The sequence below is a fragment of the Aotus nancymaae genome, unplaced genomic scaffold, assembly GCF_030222135.1.
Source record: "Aotus nancymaae isolate 86718 unplaced genomic scaffold, 86718_ANA_hifiasm-v0.15.2.pri h1tg000111l, whole genome shotgun sequence".
NCBI lineage: Eukaryota > Metazoa > Chordata > Mammalia > Primates > Aotidae > Aotus > Aotus nancymaae.
In genome coordinates this window covers 743,298-763,020 of record NW_026988526.1, presented here as the reverse complement: position 1 = coordinate 763,020, position 19,723 = coordinate 743,298, and the positions used below count along the sequence as shown (strand labels likewise).

Genomic DNA, 19,723 nt, shown 5'->3' with positions numbered 1-19,723 from the left:
TAGCCTTCTGTGGCGTTTAGAGTGATGCAGACAGCAGCGTTTCTGCAGACAGACTCAATCTGGGGCACTGCTGCACTGAGCGAAAGATGAACTGACAGGTCGTGTCTGTATAACAATCTCCTTGGGCGAAGTCGTGAATAGGGACGTGTGGAGCCAACATCAGGCCTTCTGGGGCCCTGTCATCCTGCCGGCCGCTACAATGTTACAGATTCCCGTGCACAGAGTTAGAAGGCACCGAGGAGATCGTTCCAGGGTTTTCGTTTCTTTGTTTTTTGTTTTTGTTTTTGGAGACAGAGTCTGGCTCTTGTCACTCGGGCTACAGAGCAACAGCACGACCTCGGCTCACTGCAACGTCCACCTCCCGGGTTCAAGCCATCCTCCTGCCTCAGCCTCCCTGGACTAGCTGGGACTACAGGTGTGCACCACCACACCCAACTAATTTTTGTATTTTAAGTAGAGACGGGATTTCACCACGTTGGCCAGGCTGGTCTCAAACTTCTGACCCCAGGTGACACACTCACCGCAGCCTCCCAAAGTGCTGGGAGGACAGGCGTCAGCCACCACGCCAGGCCATTTGAGGGGTTTTTAATCAGTGCTTTATTGAGAGGAGCTTGAATCTCAATGCTGATTCTTTACCGGAGTGCAATTGGACATGTAATGTAGACTTCAGACTTTTTTTGTTTGTGTGTTTCAGAATCATTTCAGATTTACGGAAAACTTTTAAACATAGCAGAAGGAGTTCTTTTTTTATTATACTTTGAGTTCTGGGGTACATGTGCAGATCGTGCGGGTGTGTTACATAGGTCTACACGTGCCATGGTGGTTTGCTGCCTCCATCATCCCGTCACCTACATTAGGAACTTATGCCGCCATCATAAACATCTTCTACTGGCATGGTGCGTATGTGGTAATTCACCAAGCACTACTGATACATTACTATTAATCAGCCCATACCCTATTCAGATTTCTATTTTTTTTTTTTTTTTTTTGAGACGGAGTTTCGCTGTTGTTACCCAGGCTGGAGTGCAATGGCGCGATCTCAGCTCACTGCAACATCCGCCTCCTGGGTTCAGGCAATTCTCCCGCCTCGGCCTCCTGAGTAGCTGGGATTACAGGCACGCGCCACCATGCCCAGCTAATTTTTTTGTATTTTTAGTAGAGACGGGGTTTCACCATGTTGACCAGGATGGTCTCGATCTCTTGACCTCGTGATCCACCCGCCTCAGCCTCCCAAAGCGCTGGGATGACAGGCGTGAGCCACCGCGCCCGGCCCTTTCAGATTTCTTTAATTTTTTTTTTTCCTCCAATGTTTAGGATACCATCCAGGGGCTGTCAGTCAAGAAAGATTAGGAGACAAGTCTCCATCATTTTAGGAAATGTATTTGCCAAAGTTAAGGACGCACACCTGTGACACGGCCTCATGAGCTCCCGAGGGAAGGAGGGACGGAGAGAGGGATACAGAGAAAGAAGGGAGGAAGGGAGGAAGGAGTGAGGGAGGGAGGAAGGAAGGAAGGAAGGAGGGAGGGAGGGAAGGAAGGAAAGAGGGAGGGGAGGGAGGGATGGAGGGAGGGAGGGAGGAAGGAAGGAGGGAGGGAGGGAGGAAGAAGAGAGAGAGGGAGAAAGGGAGGGAAGGAAAGAAGCTGTGTGCTAGGTGGTTGGGGCACAGCTTGCTTTTATAGATTTTAGGGAGACAGGAGACATCAATCAACATATGTTAGAAGGACATTGGTTCTGTCCAAAAAGGCGGGACAACTGGAAGCAGGGAGGGGCCTTCCAGTTCAGAGGTCGGTGAGAAGCAAATGATTTCCTTCTTCTGAGTTTCTGATTTGCCTTTCCAACGGAGGCCATGAGAATATGCATGTATCCCAGTGCGCAGCGGGGTGACCTTGAAGAGAATGGGAGGCAGGTTGCCCGGAGCAGTTCCCAGCTTGGAGGGAGCCAAGATATTTTCCTTTCACCGGCCCCCCGGGGCGTTCAGTTATCAAGTCCACTTGGGGTTCTCTTCGCTGGGACAGTTTTCCACACTTGTCTTGGTTTAGATGAATGACCTTGACAGCTTTGAAAAGCACTGGTCAAGTCTTTTGAGGGAAAATCCTTTATTGGGATTTTTCTGACGTTTTCTTCATGATTAGATGGGTGTTGAGCGTACGGTGGCTCACGCCTGTAATCCCAGCACTTTGGGACGCTGAGGCGGGTGGATCACAAGGTCAAGAATTTGAGACCATCCTGGCCAACATGCTGAAACCCCGTCTCTACTAAAAATACAAAAACTACCCGGGCATGCTGGCACGTGCCTATAACCCCAGCTACTCAGGAGGCTGAGGCAGGAGAATCGCTTGAACCTGGGAGGCGGAGTTTGCAGCAAGACGAGATCATGCCACTGCACTCCAGCCCGGGTGACAGAGTGAGACTCTGTCTCAAAAAAAAAAAAAAGAAATGCTCTTAATTCTTGAATCTTACTTCCAGTCATTAAAGAATAGTGTGGTCAGGACGGGTGTGGTGGCTCACGCCTATAATCCCAGCACTTTGGGAGGCCGAGGCGGGTGGATCACGAGGTCAAGAGATCGAGACCATCCTGGTGAACAAGGTGAAACCCCGTCTCTACTAAAAATACAAAAAATTAGCTGGGCATGGTGGTGCGCGCCTGTAGTCCCAGCTACTCGGGAGGCTGAGGCAGGAGAATTGCCTGAACCCAGGAGGCAGAGGTTGCGGTGAGCCGAGATCGCGCTATCGCACTCCAGTCTGGGTAACAACAGCGAAACTCCATCAAAAAAATAGTGTGGTCAGAACATCCAGCAGATCACAAGGATAAACTCTGGATGAAGTCTTAAAAAACAAGTTGAAGACCCTTGGACTATGACCCCAAACAGGCAGAAACGTGAGCAGAGGAAGTCTTTGATAAATAGGGAACTGCCCCGTGGAAATCAGCCTTGACGCAGCGTTTCTGCAGGGGGTTCCCAAAGCCAGTTATTTCTGGGGAAGTGAGACCTTCTGCAGGTTTACCAGCCTGGAGAATCATGACAGAGCTGGCAGCTGCCAGAGACCCTGCAACAGGAAGAGGACATTTTTGTTTCTTGAGAGGGAGTCTCACTCTGTCACCAGGCTGGAGTGCAGTGGCGCAATCTCGGCTCACTGAAACCTCCACCTCGCAGATTCCGTACACTCTCCTGCCTCAGCACCCCTGAGTAGCTGGGACTACAGATGTGTGCCACCACGCCGGCTAATTTTTTATGTTTTTAGTAGAGTTGGGCTTCACTGTGTTAGCCAGGATGGTCTCGATCTCCTGACCTTGTGACTCGTCCACCTCGGCCTCCCAAAGCGCTGGGATTACAGGCGTGAGCCACTGTGCCCGAGAGGAGGAAATTTTTAAAAGGAGAATACCCAAACTCTGCGTTTGAGTGCTGCCCAGGAAAAAACGCGCAATGTTCATATTCATGTTCACAGCTCTTCGCAGTCTCAACAAATTCAGGCAGAATATGTCCATCATGATTCCTGTTATTTCCTCAGAAAAACTGATCAGAGGCCACATAATTATGAAGACTTTTCTGGCACACACAATAAAAGTGGAGGTCAAGTGTCCCAGGAAAAGAAGATAAAAAAAGCATTCAAGCTTGGTGATGATGATGATGGTGGCAGTGATGGTGGTGATGGTGATGATGATGGTGACAGTCATGGTGATGGTGATGGTGGTGAGGATGATGGTGATTGTGATGGTGAGGATGGTGACGGTGATTGTGAGGACGATGATGGTGAGAACGGTGATGATAATGGTGACAGTGAGGATGATGCTGATGATGGTGAGGATGATTGATGGTGAAGATGAGGATGGTGAGGATGGTGATGGTGAGGATGATGGTGATGATGACGGTGATGGTGATGGTGAGGGTGATGATGGTGAGGATGACGATGGTGATGGTGATGGTGTGATGGTGATGGTGATGGTGAGGAGAATGATGATGATGGTGATGATGAGGATGATTGATGGTGAGGATGATGATGATGGTAGTGAGGATGGTGATGGTGATGATGTGATGGTGATGGTGATGGTGATGATGATGACGGTGATGGTGATGGTGAGGGTGATGATGGCGAGGATGACGATGGTGATGGTGATGGTGTGATGGTGATGGTGATGATGTGATGGTGATGGTGACGGTGATGGTGATGATGTGATGGTGATGGTGATGGTGATGATGGTGATGGTGATGATGATGGTGATGGTGATGGTGATGATGGTGATGGCGATGATGTGATGGTGATGGTGATGGTGAGGATGGTGATGGTGATGATGTGATGGTGATGGTGATGATGTGATGGTGATGGTGATGGTGATGGTGAGGATGATGATGATGATGGTGATGGTGATGATGTGATGGTGATGGTGAGGATGACGATGATGATGGTGATGGTGTGATGGTGATGGTGATGATGTGATGGTGACGGTGACGGTGACGGTGATGGTGATGATGTGATGGTGATGGTGATGGTGATGATGGTGATGATGTGATGGTGATGGTGATGGTGATGGTGAGGATGATGATGATGATGGTGATGGTGATGATGTGATGGTGATGGTGAGGATGATGATGATGGTGATGGTGAGGATGATGATGGTGATGGTGATGATGTGATGATGATGGTGATGGTGAGGATGGTGATGGTGATGGTGATGATGTGATGATGATGGTGATGGTGAGGATGGTGATGGTGATGGTGACAGTAAGGATGATGCTGATGATGGTGAAGATGATGATGGTGAAGATGAGGATGGTGAGGATGATGATGATGGTGATGGTGAGGGTGATGGTGAGGATGATTATGATGATGGTGGTGGTGATGATGTGATGCTGATGGTGACGGTGAGGATGATGATGGTGAGGATGATGATGATGGTGGTGAGGATGGTGATAATGATGGTGATGGTGATGATGATAGTGAGGATGAGGTTGGTGAGGATGGTGATGATGGTGGTGAGGATGGTGATGGTGATGGTGATAATGATGGTGATGGTGATGATGATAGTGAGGATGATAGTGAGGATGAGGTTGGTGAGGATGGTGATGATGGTGGTGAGGATGGTGATGGTGATGGTGATGATGATGAGTTCAGGAGTTCGAGACCAGCCTTACTAACATGGTGAAACCCCATCTCTACTAAAAATACAAAAATTAGCTGGGTGCGGTGGTGCATGCCTGTAATCCCAGCTACTTGGGAGACTGAGGCAGGAAAATCACTTGAACCTGGGAGGCAAATGTTGCAGTGAGTGGAGATTCTGCCACTGCACTCCAGCCTGGGCAACACAGTGAGACTTTGTCTCGAAAAAGTGAAAAAAGAGAAAAGGGAAGGGAAGGGGAGGGGAGGGAAGGGAAAGGGAGGGGAGGGAAGGGGAGGGGAGGGGAGGGGAGGGGAGGGAGAGATAGAACACAGATAGGATTTTTAAATTGGAGACCAGAATGCCCCCTGAGAAATGAAAGTGAGTTCATCATTCAGACAACAATGTTTAAAGAGAAAGAACTGGGAAAGCCTAGAAGACTTAGAATGTGAGAATAAGGTACTCCCTCCATCCTTAGAATCCCGACAGGAGGAGATGATGTCTGAAAACTTAGCACTTTCTGGATTTTATACATTGAACAGATGGGAACGTAAAGCAAACGAAAACCTGTTTTTCCACCCTGATGCTTTTCCAGAACATGTAGTTGAATAGGCTCTGTGGTGGACAAGCATGCAACGCAGAAAGGAAACAGGAAGCTGGGCCGGGCGTGGTGGCTCACGCCTGTCATCCCAGCACTTTGGGAGGCCGAGGCAGGTGGAGCACGAGGTCAGGAGTTCGAGACCAGCCTGGCCAATACGGTGAAACCTCGTCTCTACTAAAAAAATACAAAAATTAGCTGGGCATGGTGGCGCGTGCCTGTAATCCCAGCTACTCAGGAGGCTGAGGCAGGAGAATTGCCTGAACCCGGGAGGCGGAGGTTGCGGTGAGCCGAGATCGTGCCATTGCACTCCAGCCTGGGTAACAAGAGCGAAACTCCGTCTCAAAAAAGAAAAAAAAAAATACAAAAATACAAAAACTAGCCGGGCATGGTGGCACGTGCCTGTAGTCCCAGCTACTGGGCAGGCTGAGGCTGAAGAATTGCTTGAACCCGGGAGGTGGAAGTTGCAGTGAGCCAAGATAGCGCCACTACACTCCAGCCTGGGTGACAGGGCCAGACTCCATCTCAAGAAAAAAAAAAAGAAAACAGAAACCTCAGGCTGGGTGTGGTGGCTCATGCCTGTAATCCTAGCACTTTGGGAGGCAAAGGTGGGAGGATCGCTTGAGGCCAGGAGTTTGAGACCAGCCTGGGCAACATAGCAAGACCCCATCTCGAAAGAAAGAAAAGAAAGAGAAAGGAAGGAAGAAAGGAAGGAAGGAAGGAGGAGGAAGGAGGAAGAAGAGAGAAAGGGAAAAAAAGAAAGAGAAATAAATAAATCAATAAATTAATCTGACCTTCTAGAGTAGAGCTGAAAGAAAAAGTCATCATTAGCTGTTAAACGTACAGTTTCTTTTTTTGTTTTTTGTTCTTTTTTTTTTCTGAGATGAAGTTTTGCTCTTGTCGCCGGGGCTGGAGTGTAATGGCACGATCTTGGCTCACTGCAACCTCCACCTCCGGGGTTCAGACAATTCTCCTGCTTCAGCGTCCTGAGTAGCTGGGATTACAGGTGCCCGCCACCACATCTGCCTAATTTTTTGTATTTTTAGTAGAGACAGGGTTTCATCATGTTGGCCAGGCTGGTCTCAAACTCCTGATGTCAGGTGATCCACCCACCTCGGCCTCCCAAAGTGCAGGGATTACAGGTGTGAGCTGTCACCCCTGGCCTTAAAGTACACTTTCAATGAAAGCATACAGATAGGTGTATGTGGGGTTTGGTGACCGGCAGGCCTCTGAATCTCAGGAAGCTTCCCGCTCTGAAGGAAGAACAGCACAGCCAGCCTGCCTTCTCTGCATCTGCTCTTACTGTCTTTCTGCTGCTTACAATGAAAGAGAATTAAAGTGGATAACAGATTTAGAAACAGATTTCAAAGGCACCGTCTCTTTCATGCCTCCCACTGCTCCGCCCAGACACTTCAGCTGTAAACATTCTGCGAGTGCCCACATCGCTGAAAAGACTGCAGCTGCTTCCAAAACTAAGGATCTGAAAAGGTCAAAAACAAAACCCAGAATACCCTGCAATGCTCACTGTGTGGAATTTGCTAAGCAGAATTGTGCAGAGCTTTTGACAGACACCGCTTCAGAAGACTGACCATTCTTGTCTCAAGTTCAGAGTAGGAACAGCAGGAGAGCCTGAGGCTGAAGAGAAGCGTTTCTTTTTTGTTGTGTTTTGTTCTTGTTTTCGTTTTTGAGACAGGTTCTCGCTCTGTGGCTCAGGCTGGAGTGGAGTGACACTGTTATGACCTCCCCGGTCAAACGCTTCTCCCACCTCCGCTTCTCAAGTGGCTGGGACCACAGGTGCATGCCACCACGCCTGGCTAATTTCTTTTTGTATTTTTCAGAGACAGAGTTCCATTCTGTTACTCAAGCTGGTCTTGAGCTGCTGAGCCCAAGTGAGCTTTCCACCTCGGCTTCCCAAACTGCGGGGAAAACAGGCATGAGCCACCGCACTCGGCCTGAAACCGAAACATTGATAATCATTTTTATCCTCCCCATGCAAATCTGGGCCCTAACGAGCATGCTTTTTTTTTTTTTTTTTTTTTTGAGACGGAGTTTCGCTCTTGTTACCCAGGCTGGAGTGCAATGGCGCGATCTCGGCTCACCGCAACCTCTGCCTCCTGGGTTCAGGCAATTCTCCTGCCTCAGCCTCCTGAGTAGATGGGATTACAGATACGCGCCACCATGGCCAGCTAATTTTTGTATTTTTAGTAGAGACGGGGTTTCACCATGTTGACCAGGATGGTCTTGATCTCTTGACCTCGTGATCCACCCGCCTCGGCCTCCCAAATCCCAAAGTGCTGGGATTACAGGCTTGAGCCACTGCGCCCGGCCTACGAGCATGCTTTTTATGCACCGATCATGAAGTCACACCACAGTCAATGGCTTTGCACATGCAGCTGCCATTCTATGATGGTGGCCTCATGGTAAAATTAGGTTTGTTTGCTGGAATGAAGAATGGGAAAAAGTCAAGGAAAACACTCCATGTTCTCACTCATGTATGTGAGAGCTTAAAAAATTCAACTCATGGGGCCGGGCGCGGTGGTTCATGCCGGCAATCCCAGCACTTTGGGAGGTCGAGGCAAGTGGTTAGGAGTTCGAGATCAGCGTGACCAACATGGTGAAACCCCGTCTCTACTAAAAATACAAAAATTAGCCGGGTGTGGTGGTGCGCACCTGTAATCCCAGCTACTCAGGAGGCTGAGGCAGGAGAATCTCTTGAACCCAGGGGACAGAGGTTGCAGTGAGCTGAGATCGTGCCACTGCACTCCAGCCTGGGCAAAAGAGCAAAACTCTGTCTCAAAAACAATAAATGAATAACTCAAAGTTATCCCTCTACTCATGTGAGACACTTGCATACCTGCCTGCTTCCTTACCCTATTCTTGTAAATTGTGTATTCAGTTAAAGGCTAGTCAGAAACTCAAAGGAATGCAACCATTTGTGTCTTAACCCGTGAGCTGGAACCCCGCTCCCTGCCTCGAGCTGTCCTGCATTCCCGGACAGGACCCATGTACATCTTACATATACTGACCGATGTCTCATGCCTCCTCAACCAAGCAGTGCCGCAAGCACCTTGGGTACATGCCATCAGGACTGCCGGAGCCTGCGTCTCAGCGGCGTGTCCTCAACCTTGGCAAAAGAAACTTTCTAAATTGATGGAGTCTTGTCTCAGGTCCTTTTTTGGTTTTCACATGTAGAATAATTAAAAATGCAAAATTAAAACAAAACAAAACTCAGAAGGCTGTCGGCAGCACTGCCGCGTGTCTGCGAGATCCTGAGGTCCTGTTTTGGAAATGACATCAGCCTCAGCATCCCCCCAACCCCCCGCACGACAGAGAGGTGCTGAGAGTTTGGTTGGTGCGGCGGTGGTGGGGTGGGAAGCGAGGCTGCTGCACTTTCTCCGTGCCCTATCTATTCGTACACTCCCCATGAGTTCTTGCGGGCAAATGAGCCATCCTGGCTCCAAACTTTGTTGGGTTTTGTTTTTGTTTGTTTTGAGACGGAGTTTCATTCTTGTTGCCAGGCTGGAGTGCAACGGCACGATTTTGGCTCACCGCAACCTCCGCTTCCCGGGTTCAAGCGATTCTGCTGCGTCAGCCTCCCGAGTAGCTGGGACTACAGGCGCCCGCCACCGCACCCGGCTAATTTTTGTATTCTTAGTAGAGACGGGGTTTCTCCATGTTGGCCAGGCTGGTCTCAAACTCCCGACCTCAGGTGATTTGCCTGCCTCAGCCTCCCAAAGCGCGGGATTACAGGCGTGAGCCGCTGCGCCCGGCTGCTGCTTCTGCTTCTGTTTTGTGCGTGTGGTCGACCGGGTTTTGCTCTGTTGTCCAGGCTGCAATGGTACCATCACGGCTCAAGCCGTCCTCCCACCTGAGCCTCAAGCGATCCCCCTGCCCTCGGCCTCCCAGACTGCTGGGATTATAGATGTGAGCCGCTGTACCACGCTGGAGCTCTGCGTCTGAAAGAACTCCCTCTAGAATTCAGAGTTAGAAACAGCAGTGCACCTTCAGCATCAGAAGGAACGCCCCCAGTTGGTGAATTTCTCCCTCCCTTGTTATAGAGTCCTTAAGAAACTGAGCTGGGGCCAGGTGTGGCGGTTCATGCTTCTAATTCTAACACTTCAGGACGAGGAGGTAGGTGGATCACCTGAGCTTGGGAGTCTGAGACCAGCCTGGCCAACATGGTGAAAACCCATCTCTACTCAAAATACAAAAATTAGCTGGGCGTGGTGGTGGGCACCTGTAATCCCATCTACTCGGGAGGCTGAGATAGGAGAATCGCTTGAACTGGGGGTGGCGGGGAGGGGGGAGGGGCGCACAGGTTGCAGTGAGCTGAGATGGTGCCACTGCACTCCAGCCTGGGTCATAGAGCAAGACTCCATCTCAGAGAGAGAGAGAGAGAGAGAGGGAGAGAGAGAGACTTGAGAACTGTTCATGTCCAGAGCTAGTGGGGACTACCAGCCAGACACAGAAGGGGAATGAAGAAGCCTGCGTCCCCCACCCTCGGGGGGACCAGCCCACATATCCTATAATAACCAGGAAGGTTCCTTTCCAGGCTGCTAGATTTCCAGGAGAATCTCAAGGGAGGGAGGCACTGAGCTATCAGGAATTTTTAGTGGCCTGAACTTTGGCCCCACAGGTTCTATTTAACAGGACAAGATTCCCTAGAGAAACCTCAGGCTGTGTCTGTTTGGAATGTGGCGGACATCACTGACGTCCTCCTGGGTGACGAAGGGCTGAGAGGAACTGACCAGCTCACCCTACGGTGATGTTTTAGGGTCAGGTCCGCTGAAGGGCCACACTGAGGGAATCTTTGCCTCTTCTGCTAAAAAAATATACCAGACATGGTGGCTCATGCCTGTAACTGAAGCTCTTTGGGAGGCTGAGGCAGGAGGATTGCTTAAGCCTGGGAATTTGAGACCAGCCTGGGCAACATAGTAAGATCCCATTTCTGCCAAAAACAAACAAAAAAACAGCGAGGCATAGTGATGTGCACCTGTGGTCCTAGCCACTTGACAGACCGCGGCAGGAAGATATTTGGGGCCCGGCGCGGTGGCTCACACCTGTAATCCCACCACTTTGGGAGGCTGAGGCAGGTGGATCACAAGGCCAGGAGCTTGAGACCAGCCTGGCCAACATGGTGAAACCGTGTTTCTGCTAAAAATACAAAAATTAGCCGGGCACAGTGGCAGACACCTGTAATACCAGCTACTTGGGAGACTGAGGGAGGAGAATTGCTTGAACTAGGGAGGCGGAGGCTGCAGTGACCTGAGATCATGCCACTGCACTCCAGCCTGGCGACAGAGCAAGACTTGCTCTCAAAACAATAAAAAAACAAACAAACAAAAAACAGATGCTTTGAACCCCGGAGGCGGAGGCTGCAGTGAGCCGAGATCGCACCACTGCACTCCAGCCTGAGCAACAGACTGAGACCTCATATATCTTACGACTGTGCTGCTAAAAAGACGCATTTTCTGGACTGTGTGCATGATTTATATTCATTATTGTTATTATATATATATTATTTTCTGATTTGAGGGACATTCACAGAAAGCATTGTTGCAGACTCTGAAGAGTTTCAGGAGCTCCTGACACTCGGCTTAGGATGCGTGGTGGGGAAGTTGGCCCTGGGTCAACCAGAAGTTCGAAGGACAAGGCTCTGACGCCGGCAATACCCTTCTCTCTTCCAGTAGGGGTAAGTCCCTCTACAGAGCACCTCCCGCCCGTGCTGTCTGTTGGAAATAGATGCTCAGTGCTGCAAAGAAGAATCAGCACTGAGACAAAGGATCTTTCAGCAATGCAATTTTTACTTCCTGGACTACAGGAAGGGGACCCTCGCTAGCCATCTTGCCACGAGAGTACAAAGAATAAAGGAAAACACACAAATTTGGGGTTTTACCATGGGTGATAGAGTGAGACTCTGTCTCAAGAAAAAAAAGAACACAGGAAAGTTTTAGTTTATTAGAAACTATTCAATTATAGGCTGGTGCAGTGGCTCATGCCGGTAATCCCAGCACTTTGGGAGGCTGAGGCAGGCGGATCACGAGGTCAGGAGTTCGAGACCAGCCTGGCCAACATGGTGAAATCCCATCTCTACTAAAAATACAAAAATCAGCTGTGCATGCTAGTGCATGCTGCAATCCCAGCTACCCGGGAGGCTGAGAGAGGAGAATCGCTTGAACCCTGGAGGTGGAGGTGGCAGTGAACTGAGATTGCTCCACTGCACTCCAGCCTGGGCAACAGAGCGAGACTCCATCTCAAAAACAAACAAACAAAGAACCTATTCTATTACAGAGGTGTAATATGTGGTGTTTGTTTTAAACTTCGCTTGCATAGGGGTCTGTCTTATCTGTGTAGAAGCTAGGTTATGGTCCATGCAGGTAAGCTGACGGGGTGACATGCATTCGTTTGTTCATTTACAAAGAGCCACCCTTTGCATTTTCGTGGCCAAGCACGTCAAGGCATGACTGTAATTATCTTTGAAAGCACACATGGTCAGGCGATATGGTGATATCCAGACATTCTGCTGTCGTCTGTGTACGTGTGTTTGCCCTGGAAGGCATTATTAAGCCATTTCTTCTGTCGTAAACATCTCATGACCACAGGCTGTGGCTGCCAAGGAATGTGACTTCCTGGATTTTAAGACGGAGTTGATTAAAATGGTGTCGCTCTGGCTCTCCGAGCTCCTGCCTCTAAACACAGCAGATGCTATGATCTGTGTGGAGTCTCGGATGCCAGGTCTGGCGTCCTCTGGGGGACTGGGTGTGGGACTGGGAGGGTTGTGGTGGGGTGAAGGTCAGGGTGTGTCCTTGTGGGTCATAGTGTGAGTCTGGGTGGGGGGTCCATGTGGGGTTTCAGCCTTGGCCCTTGTGAGGGTCTGGGTGGGGGGTCCATGTGGGGTTTCAGCCTTGGCCCTCGTGAGGGTCTGGGTGGGGGGTCCATGTGGGGTTCAGCCTGTCCCTGGTAAGTCTGGGTGGGTGACACTTGTGGGGTTCAGCCTGTCCCTGGTAAGTCTGGGTGGGTGACACTTGTGGGGTTCAGCCTGTCCCTGGTAAGTCTGGGTGGGGGACACTTGCGGGGTTCAGCCTGTCCCTGGTAAGGGTCTGGGTGGGGGGCCCTTGCGGGGTTCAGCCTGTCTCTGGTAAGTCCGGGTGGGGGACACTTGTGGGGTTCGGCCTGTCCCTGGTAAGGGTCCGGGTGGAGGGCCCTTGTGGGGTTCGGCCTGTCCCTGGTAAGGGTCCGGGTGGGGGGGCCCTTGCGGGGTTCGGCCTGTCCCTGGTAAGGGTCCGGGTGGGGGGCCCTTGCGGGGTTCGGCCTGTCCCTGGTAAGGGTCCGGGTGGGGGACACTTGCGGGGTTCGGCCTGTCCCTGGTAAGGGTCCGGGTGGGGGACACTTGCGGGGTTCGGCCTGTCCCTGGTAAGGGTCCGGGTGGGGGACACTTGCGGGGTTCGGCCTGTCCCTGGTAAGGGTCCGGGTGGGGGACACTTGCGGGGTTCGGCCTGTCCCTGGTAAGGGTCCGGGTGGGGGGCCCTTGCGGGGTTCGGCCTGTCCCTGGTAAGGGTCCGGGTGGGGGGCCCTTGCGGGGTTCGGCCTGTCCCTGGTAAGGGTCCGGGTGGGGGACACTTGCGGGGTTCGGCCTGTCCCTGGTAAGGGTCTGGGTGGGGGGCCCTTGCGGGGTTCGGCCTGTCCCTGGTAAGGGTCTGTGTGGGGGGCCCTTGCGGGGTTCGGCCTGTCCCTGGTAAGGGTCTGGGTGGGGGGCCCTGTCCCTGGTAAGGGTCCGGGTGGGGGACACTTGCGGGGTTTGGCCTGTCCCTGGTAAGGGTCCGGGTGGGGGGCCCTTGCGGGGTTCGGCCTGTCCCTGGTAAGGGTCCGGGTGGGGGGCCCTTGCGGGGTTCGGCCTGTCCCTGGTAAGGGTCCGGGTGGGGGGCCCTTGCGGGGTTCGGCCTGTCCCTGGTAAGGGTCCGGGTGGGGGGCCCTTGCGGGGTTCGGCCTGTCCCTGGTAAGGGTCCGGGTGGGGGGCCCTTGCGGGGTTCGGCCTGTCCCTGGTAAGGGTCCGGGTGGGGGGCCCTTGCGGGGTTCGGCCTGTCCCTGGTAAGGGTCCGGGTGGGGGGCCCTTGCGGGGTTCGGCCTGTCCCTGGTAAGGGTCCGGGTGGGGGGCCCTTGCGGGGTTCGGCCTGTCCCTGGTAAGGGTCCGGGTGGGGGGCCCTTGCGGGGTTCGGCCTGTCCCTGGTAAGGGTCCGGGTGGGGGGCCCTTGCGGGGTTCGGCCTGTCCCTGGTAAGGGTCCGGGTGGGGGGCCCTTGCGGGGTTCGGCCTGTCCCTGGTAAGGGTCCGGGTGGGGGACACTTGTGGGGTTCAGCCTGTCCCTGGTAAGGGTTGGGTGGGGGGCCCTTGTGGGGTTCAGCCTGTCCCTGGTAAGGGTCTGGGTGGGGGTTCTGTGGTGCTCTGGGGTTCCCTAAGGGAGTCCAGGTAAGTCTGGTTGTCTGGGGTTCCCATCCAAGGTCTGAGTACAGGTCTGCTGTCCCAGTAGGGATCAGGGTGGCGAAGGGGGTTGTTGGTGGTCCCTGAGGTAGTCTGGAGTTCTCTGCAGGGGCCGGGGTGGGGGTCTGCAGTCCCTGCAGGATTGCAGGCGGCAGGGCAGTGTAGGGATGGGTTTGGTGGGTGGGGTCTGTGGCGTGGCAGGAATTGAGGTGGGGTCTGTGGTCTCAGTAGGAACTGGGGTGTGTGGTCTGTTGTCTCTGGAGGAAGTGGGGTGTGGGTTGCATGGTCCTTGCATTTGTCCAGAGTCCTCTGTGGGAGTCCTGCCCCACAGTCCTGGTGTGGGTCTGGGTGGGGACCCACGATTCTGGCTAAGGTCCAGCTGGGGGAGTGTGGAGCCCGTAGTGGTCCTGGTCCCCTGCGGGCTCCGGGTGGGGGATCTTGGTCCCACGGTAGAGGTCCTGGCTGGGGTCTGAATGAGGTTCCATGGTCTTGGCTAGGGTGTGGGGTCCTGGCTGGGGTGTGGGGTCTTGGGGAGGTGGTCCCAGCTGGAGTCTGTAGTCCTGGGGGGTGTCCTGACCGGGGTCTGTGGTCTCGTGGGGTGCTGGCTGGGGTCTGTGGTCCTGGGGTTAGGGGGTGTGGCCTGTGGTGCTGGGGAGTTTCTGGTGGAGGCGGAGGTCCTGGGAGGGGGCCCCAGTAGCGGTCTATGATCTTGAGAGGAGTCCTGGTGGTGGGGGCCCCAGTGGAGGTCTGTGGTCCTTGTCGGGGGTGGGGGGAGGCTGGGGAGGATCTGTGGTCCTAGGGAGTCCTGGTGAAGGTCTGTGGTCCTGGAGGGGGTCCCAGTAGGAGCCTGTGACCCTGGTGGGGGTCCCAGTGGAGGTCTGGGGTTCTGGTGGGGTTCTTGGAGGGGGCCTGTGGTCTGGGGTACCCCAGTGGGGGAATCTGTGGTCTTGGATGTGGTCCCAGCAGGGTTCTGGGTCCTAGCGGGGGGATTCCTGGGAGGAGTCTGTGGATCTGGGTTGGGTGCTGGCCGGGATCTGTGGTCCAGGGGGATCATGGCAGAGGTCTGTGGTCTTGGGGGTGTCCTGGTCGGGTTTTGTCATCCTGATGGAGTCCTGGTGGGTGGAGGTCTGTGATACTGGGGTGGTCCTGTCTGGGGTTTGTGGTCCCTGGTGGGGTCTAGCTGGGTTTGGTGGTCCTGTGGTGGTGGGGGTCCCTGCTGGGGTCTGTGGTCCTGCAGAAGTCCTGGCTGGGTCTGTGGGTCTGGTGGGAGCGTGTGTGGGGTCCCTGCTGGGGTCTGTAGTCCTGCAGAAGTCCTGGCCGGGGTCTGTGGTCCTGGGGGGGTCCTGGCTGGGGTCTGTGGTCCTGTAGGGGGGTCCTGGCCGGGGTCTGTGGTCCTGGTGGGAGTGTGTGTGGGGTCCCTGCTGGGGTCTGTGGTCCTTGGGGGAGGGTCCTGGCTGGGGTCAGTATTCCTGTTGGGGGTCCTGGCTGGGGTGTGTAGTCCTGAGGGGGGTCCTTGTGGGGGTCTGTGGTCCTGGTGGGGGTTCCTGATGGGGTCTGCGGTCCTGTAGAGAGGTTCTGGCTGGGGCCTGTGGTCCTGGGGGGGGTCCTGGCTGGGGTCTGTGGTCCTATAGGGAGGTCCTGGCTGGGGTCCGTGGTCCTGCGGGGTGCTGGCTGGGGTGTGTGGTCCTGGGGGGTCCTATCTGGGGTGTGTGGTCCTGGGGGGTCCTGGCTGGGGTCTGTGGTCCTGGAGGGGTCCTACCTGGGGTCTGTGGTCCTGGGGGGTCCCGGCTGGGGTCTGTGGGCCTGGGGGGGGGTCCCAGCTGGGGTGTGTGGTCCTGGAGGGGGGTCCCGGCTGGGGTGTGTGGTACTGGGGGGGGTCCCGGCTGGGGTGTGTGGTCCTGGGGGGGTCCCGGCTGGGGTGTGTGGTCCTGGGGGGGTCCCGGCTGGGGTGTGTGGTCCTGGGGGGGGTCCCGGCTCGGGTGTGTGGTCCTGGGGGTCCCGGCTGGGGTGTGTGGTCCTGGGGGGTCCCGGCTGGGGTGTGTGGTCCTGGGGGGGGGTCCTGGCTGGGGTCTGTGGTCCTGGGGGGTCCTGGCTGGGATATGTGGTCCTGCGGGGTCCTGGCTGGGGTCAGTGGTCCTGGGGTGTCCTATCTGGGATCTGTTGTCCTGGCTGGGGTGTGTAGTCCTTCCCGGCTGGGGTGTGTGGTCCTGGGGGGTCCTGGCTGGGGTGTGTGGTCCTGGGGGGTCCTGGCTGGGGTATGTGGTCCCGGGGGGGTCCTGGCTGGGGTGTGTGGTCCTGTAGGGAGGTCCTGGCTGGGATCTGTGGTCCCGGGGGGTCCTGGCTGGGGTGTGTGGTCCTGGGGGGTCCTGGCTGGGGTGTGTGGTCCTGGGGGGTCCTGGCTGGGGTGTGTGGTCCTGGGGGGTCCTGGCTGGGGTCTGGAGGGCTGTAGGGAGGTCCTGGCTGGGGTGTGTGGTCCTGCGGGGTCCTATCTGGGGTGTGTGGTCCTGGGGGGTCCTGGCTGGGGTGTGGGGTGCTGTAGGGAGGTCCTGGCTGGGGTGTGTGGTCCTTGCTGGCTGGGGTGTGTGGTTCTGCGGGGTCCTATCTGGAGTGTGTGGTCCTGGGGGGTACTGGCTGGGGTCTGGGGTGCTGTAGGGAGGTCCTGGTTGGGGTGTGTGGTCCTTGCTGGCTGGGGTGTGTTGTCCTGCAAGGTCCTATCTGGGGTGTGTGGTCCTGGGGGTTCCTGGCTGGGGTCTGTGGGCCTGGGGGTTCCTGGCTGGGGTGTGCGGTCCTGGGGGGTCTTATCTGGGGTCTGTGGTCCTGCGGGGGTCCTGGCTGGGATCTGTGGTCCTGAGGGGTCCTGGCTGGTGTCTGTGGTCCTGGGGGGTCCTGGCTGGGGTGTGTGGTCCTGGGGGGGGTCCTGGCTGGGGTGTGTGGTCCTGGGGGGGGTCCTATCTGGGGTGTGTCGTCCTGGGGGGTCCTGGCTGGGGTGTGTGGTCCTGGGGGGTCTTATCTGGGGTGTGTGGTCCTGCAGGGTCCTGGCTGGGATCTGTGGTCCTGGGGGGTCCTATCTGGGGTCTGTGGTCCTGCGGGGTCCTGGCTGGGGTCTGTGGTCCTGGGGGGTCCTGGCTGGGGTGTGCGGTCCTGTAGGGAGGTCCTGGCTGGGATCTGTGGTCCTGGGGGGTCCTGGCTGGGGTCTGTGGTCCTGCGGGGTTCTGGCTGGGGTATGTGGTCCTGCGGGGTCCTGGCTGGGGTGTGTGGTCCTGGGGGATCCTGGCTGGGGTCTGGGGTGCTGTAGGGAGGTCCTGGCAGGGGTGTGTGGTCCTTGCTGGCTGGGGTGTGTGGTCCTGCAAGGTCCTATCTGGGGTGTGTGGTCCTGGGGGTTCCTGGCTGGGGTGTGTGGTCCTGGGGGGTCCTATCTGGGGTCTGTGGTCCTGCGGGGTCCTGGCTGGGGTCTGTGGGCCTGGGGGTTCCTGGCTGGGGTGTGCAGTCCTGAGAGGTCTTATCTGGGGTCTGCGGTCCTGCGGGGTCCTGGCTGGGATCTGTGGTCCTGGGGGGTCCTGGCTGGGGTGTGTGGTCCTGGGGGGGGGTCTTGGCTGGTGTGTGTGGCCTTGGGGGGGTCCTGGCTGGGGTCTGTGGTCCTGGGGGGTCCTATCTGGGGTCTGTGGTCCTGCGGGGTCCTGGCTGGGGTCTGTGGGCCTGGGGGGTCCTGGCTGGGGTGTGTGGTCCTGCGGGGTCCTGGCTGGGGTCTGTGGTCCTGGGGGGTCCTGGCTGGGGTGTGTGGTCCTGGGGGGTCCTGGCTGGGGTGTGTGGTCCTGGGGGGTCCTGGCTGGGGTGTGTGGTCCTGGGGGGTCCTGGCTGGGGTGTGTGGTCCTGGGGGGTCCTGGTTGGGGTGTGTGGTCCTGGGGGGTCCTGGCTGGGGTGTGTGGTCCTGCGGGGTCCTGGCTGGGGTGTGTGGTCCTGGGGGGTCCTGGCTGGGGTGTGTGGTCCTGGGGGGTCCTGGCTGGGGTGTGTGGTCCTGGGGGGGTCCTGGCTGGGGTCTGTGGTCCTGGGGGGTCCTATCTGAGGTCTGTGGTCCTGCGGGGTCCTGGCTGGGGTCTGTGGGCCTGGGGGGTCCTGGCTGGGGTGTGTGGTCCTGCGGGGTCCTGGCTGGGATCTGCGGTCCTGGGGGGTCCTATCTGGGGTCTGTGGTCCTGCGGGGTCCTGGCTGGGGTGTGTGGTCCTGGGGGGTCCTGGCTGGGGTGTGTGGTCCTGGGGGGTCCTGGCTGGGGTGTGTGGTCCTGGGGGGTCCTGGCTGGGGTGTGTGGTCCTGCGGGGTCCTGGCTGGGGTGTGTGGTCCTGGGGGGTCCTATCTGGGGTGTGTGGTCCTGGGGGGTCCTGGCTGGGGTCTGTGGTCCTGGAGGGTCCCGGCTGGGGTCTGTGGTACTGGATGGGTCCTACCTGGGGTCTGTGGTCCTGGGGGGTCCCGGCTGGGGTCTGTGGGCCTGGGGGGGTCCCGGCTGGGGTGTGTGGTCCTGGAGGGGGGTCCCGGCTGGGGTGTGTGGTCCTGGAGGGGGGTCCCGGCTGGGGTGTGTGGTCCTGGGGGGGTCCCGGCTGGGGTGTGTGGTCCTGGGGGGGTCCCGGCTGGGGTGTGTGGTCCTGGGGGGGGTCCCGGCTGGGGTGTGTGGTCCTGGGGGGGGTCCCGGCTCGGGTGTGTGGTCCTGGGGGGGTACCGGCTGGGGTGTGTGGTCCTGGGAGGTCCCGGCTGGGGTGTGTGGTCCTGGGGGGGTCCTGGCTGGGGTGTGTGGTCCTGGGGGGTCCTGACTGGGGTCTGTGGTCCTGCGGGGTCCTGGCTGAGGTCTGTGAATCTAGGGGGGATTCCAGGCTGGGGTCAGTGTTCCGCGCGGGATCCCCTGTTCCGCAGGCGTGCGGCGAGGCAGCGGGCCCGGGCGGGGGGTGGGGTGGGGGTCCCCGCCGGCCGGGACGGTCCGGGGGCGGTCCGGGGGCGGTCCGGGACGCGCGCATTTCCGCCGTCCGTCCGGGCGGGCGCAGAGTCCCGCGGGCGGCGCGGAAACGGCGGCGGCGCCGCTGCCAGGGCAGCCATGTCGCCATTGTCTGCGGCGCGGGCGGCCCTGCGGGTCTACGCGGCCGGCGCCGTCGTGATCCTGGAGCAGCTGCTGCGGCGCTGCCGCGGGGGCTTCCCGGAGCCAGGTCAGCGGGGAGGGGAGGGGCGGGGCGGGGGTCGGGGCTCCGGGGACCCGGGGGGCGCGGGGCGGAGGGGCGCGGGGGCTCCGCGTGACCTTGGCGAGGCTGAGGCGCGGCCGGTCCAGTGGGGGCGCTCCCGGAAGTGGGTCCGGGCGGGGGTCGCGGTGGGGTCGCGGGCCGGGGTCCGGGGTGGGGGGGGCGTGTGCGCCTGGGACCTTCCGGCCCCGCGCTTCCGGTCCCCCCTCCGTGGCTCCCCCGCGCTCCCCGCGCGCTTCCCTCCGCGCGCGCGTGGCCTTCCCGCCCGCCCCGGGCCGGGCTCCCACCGAGAAACCCCCGCGCGACCCCACCCCGTACCCCGACACTGCCTGGGCATGGC

At 57.1% G+C, this 19,723-nt stretch overlaps 1 protein-coding gene across 1 annotated transcript in view; it reads left to right on the top strand.

Moving 5' to 3' along the window:
• Window positions 1–19,244: 19,244 nt before the first annotated feature.
• The window catches only part of DHRSX (dehydrogenase/reductase X-linked), a 219,145-nt gene continuing 218,666 nt past the window's right edge, over window positions 19,245–19,723 (top strand). The window contains exon 1 of the mRNA XM_064370950.1: window positions 19,245–19,353. Within this exon, the coding sequence (XP_064227020.1) occupies window positions 19,245–19,353 (109 nt within the window). The remainder of the gene's footprint in view (window positions 19,354–19,723) is intronic.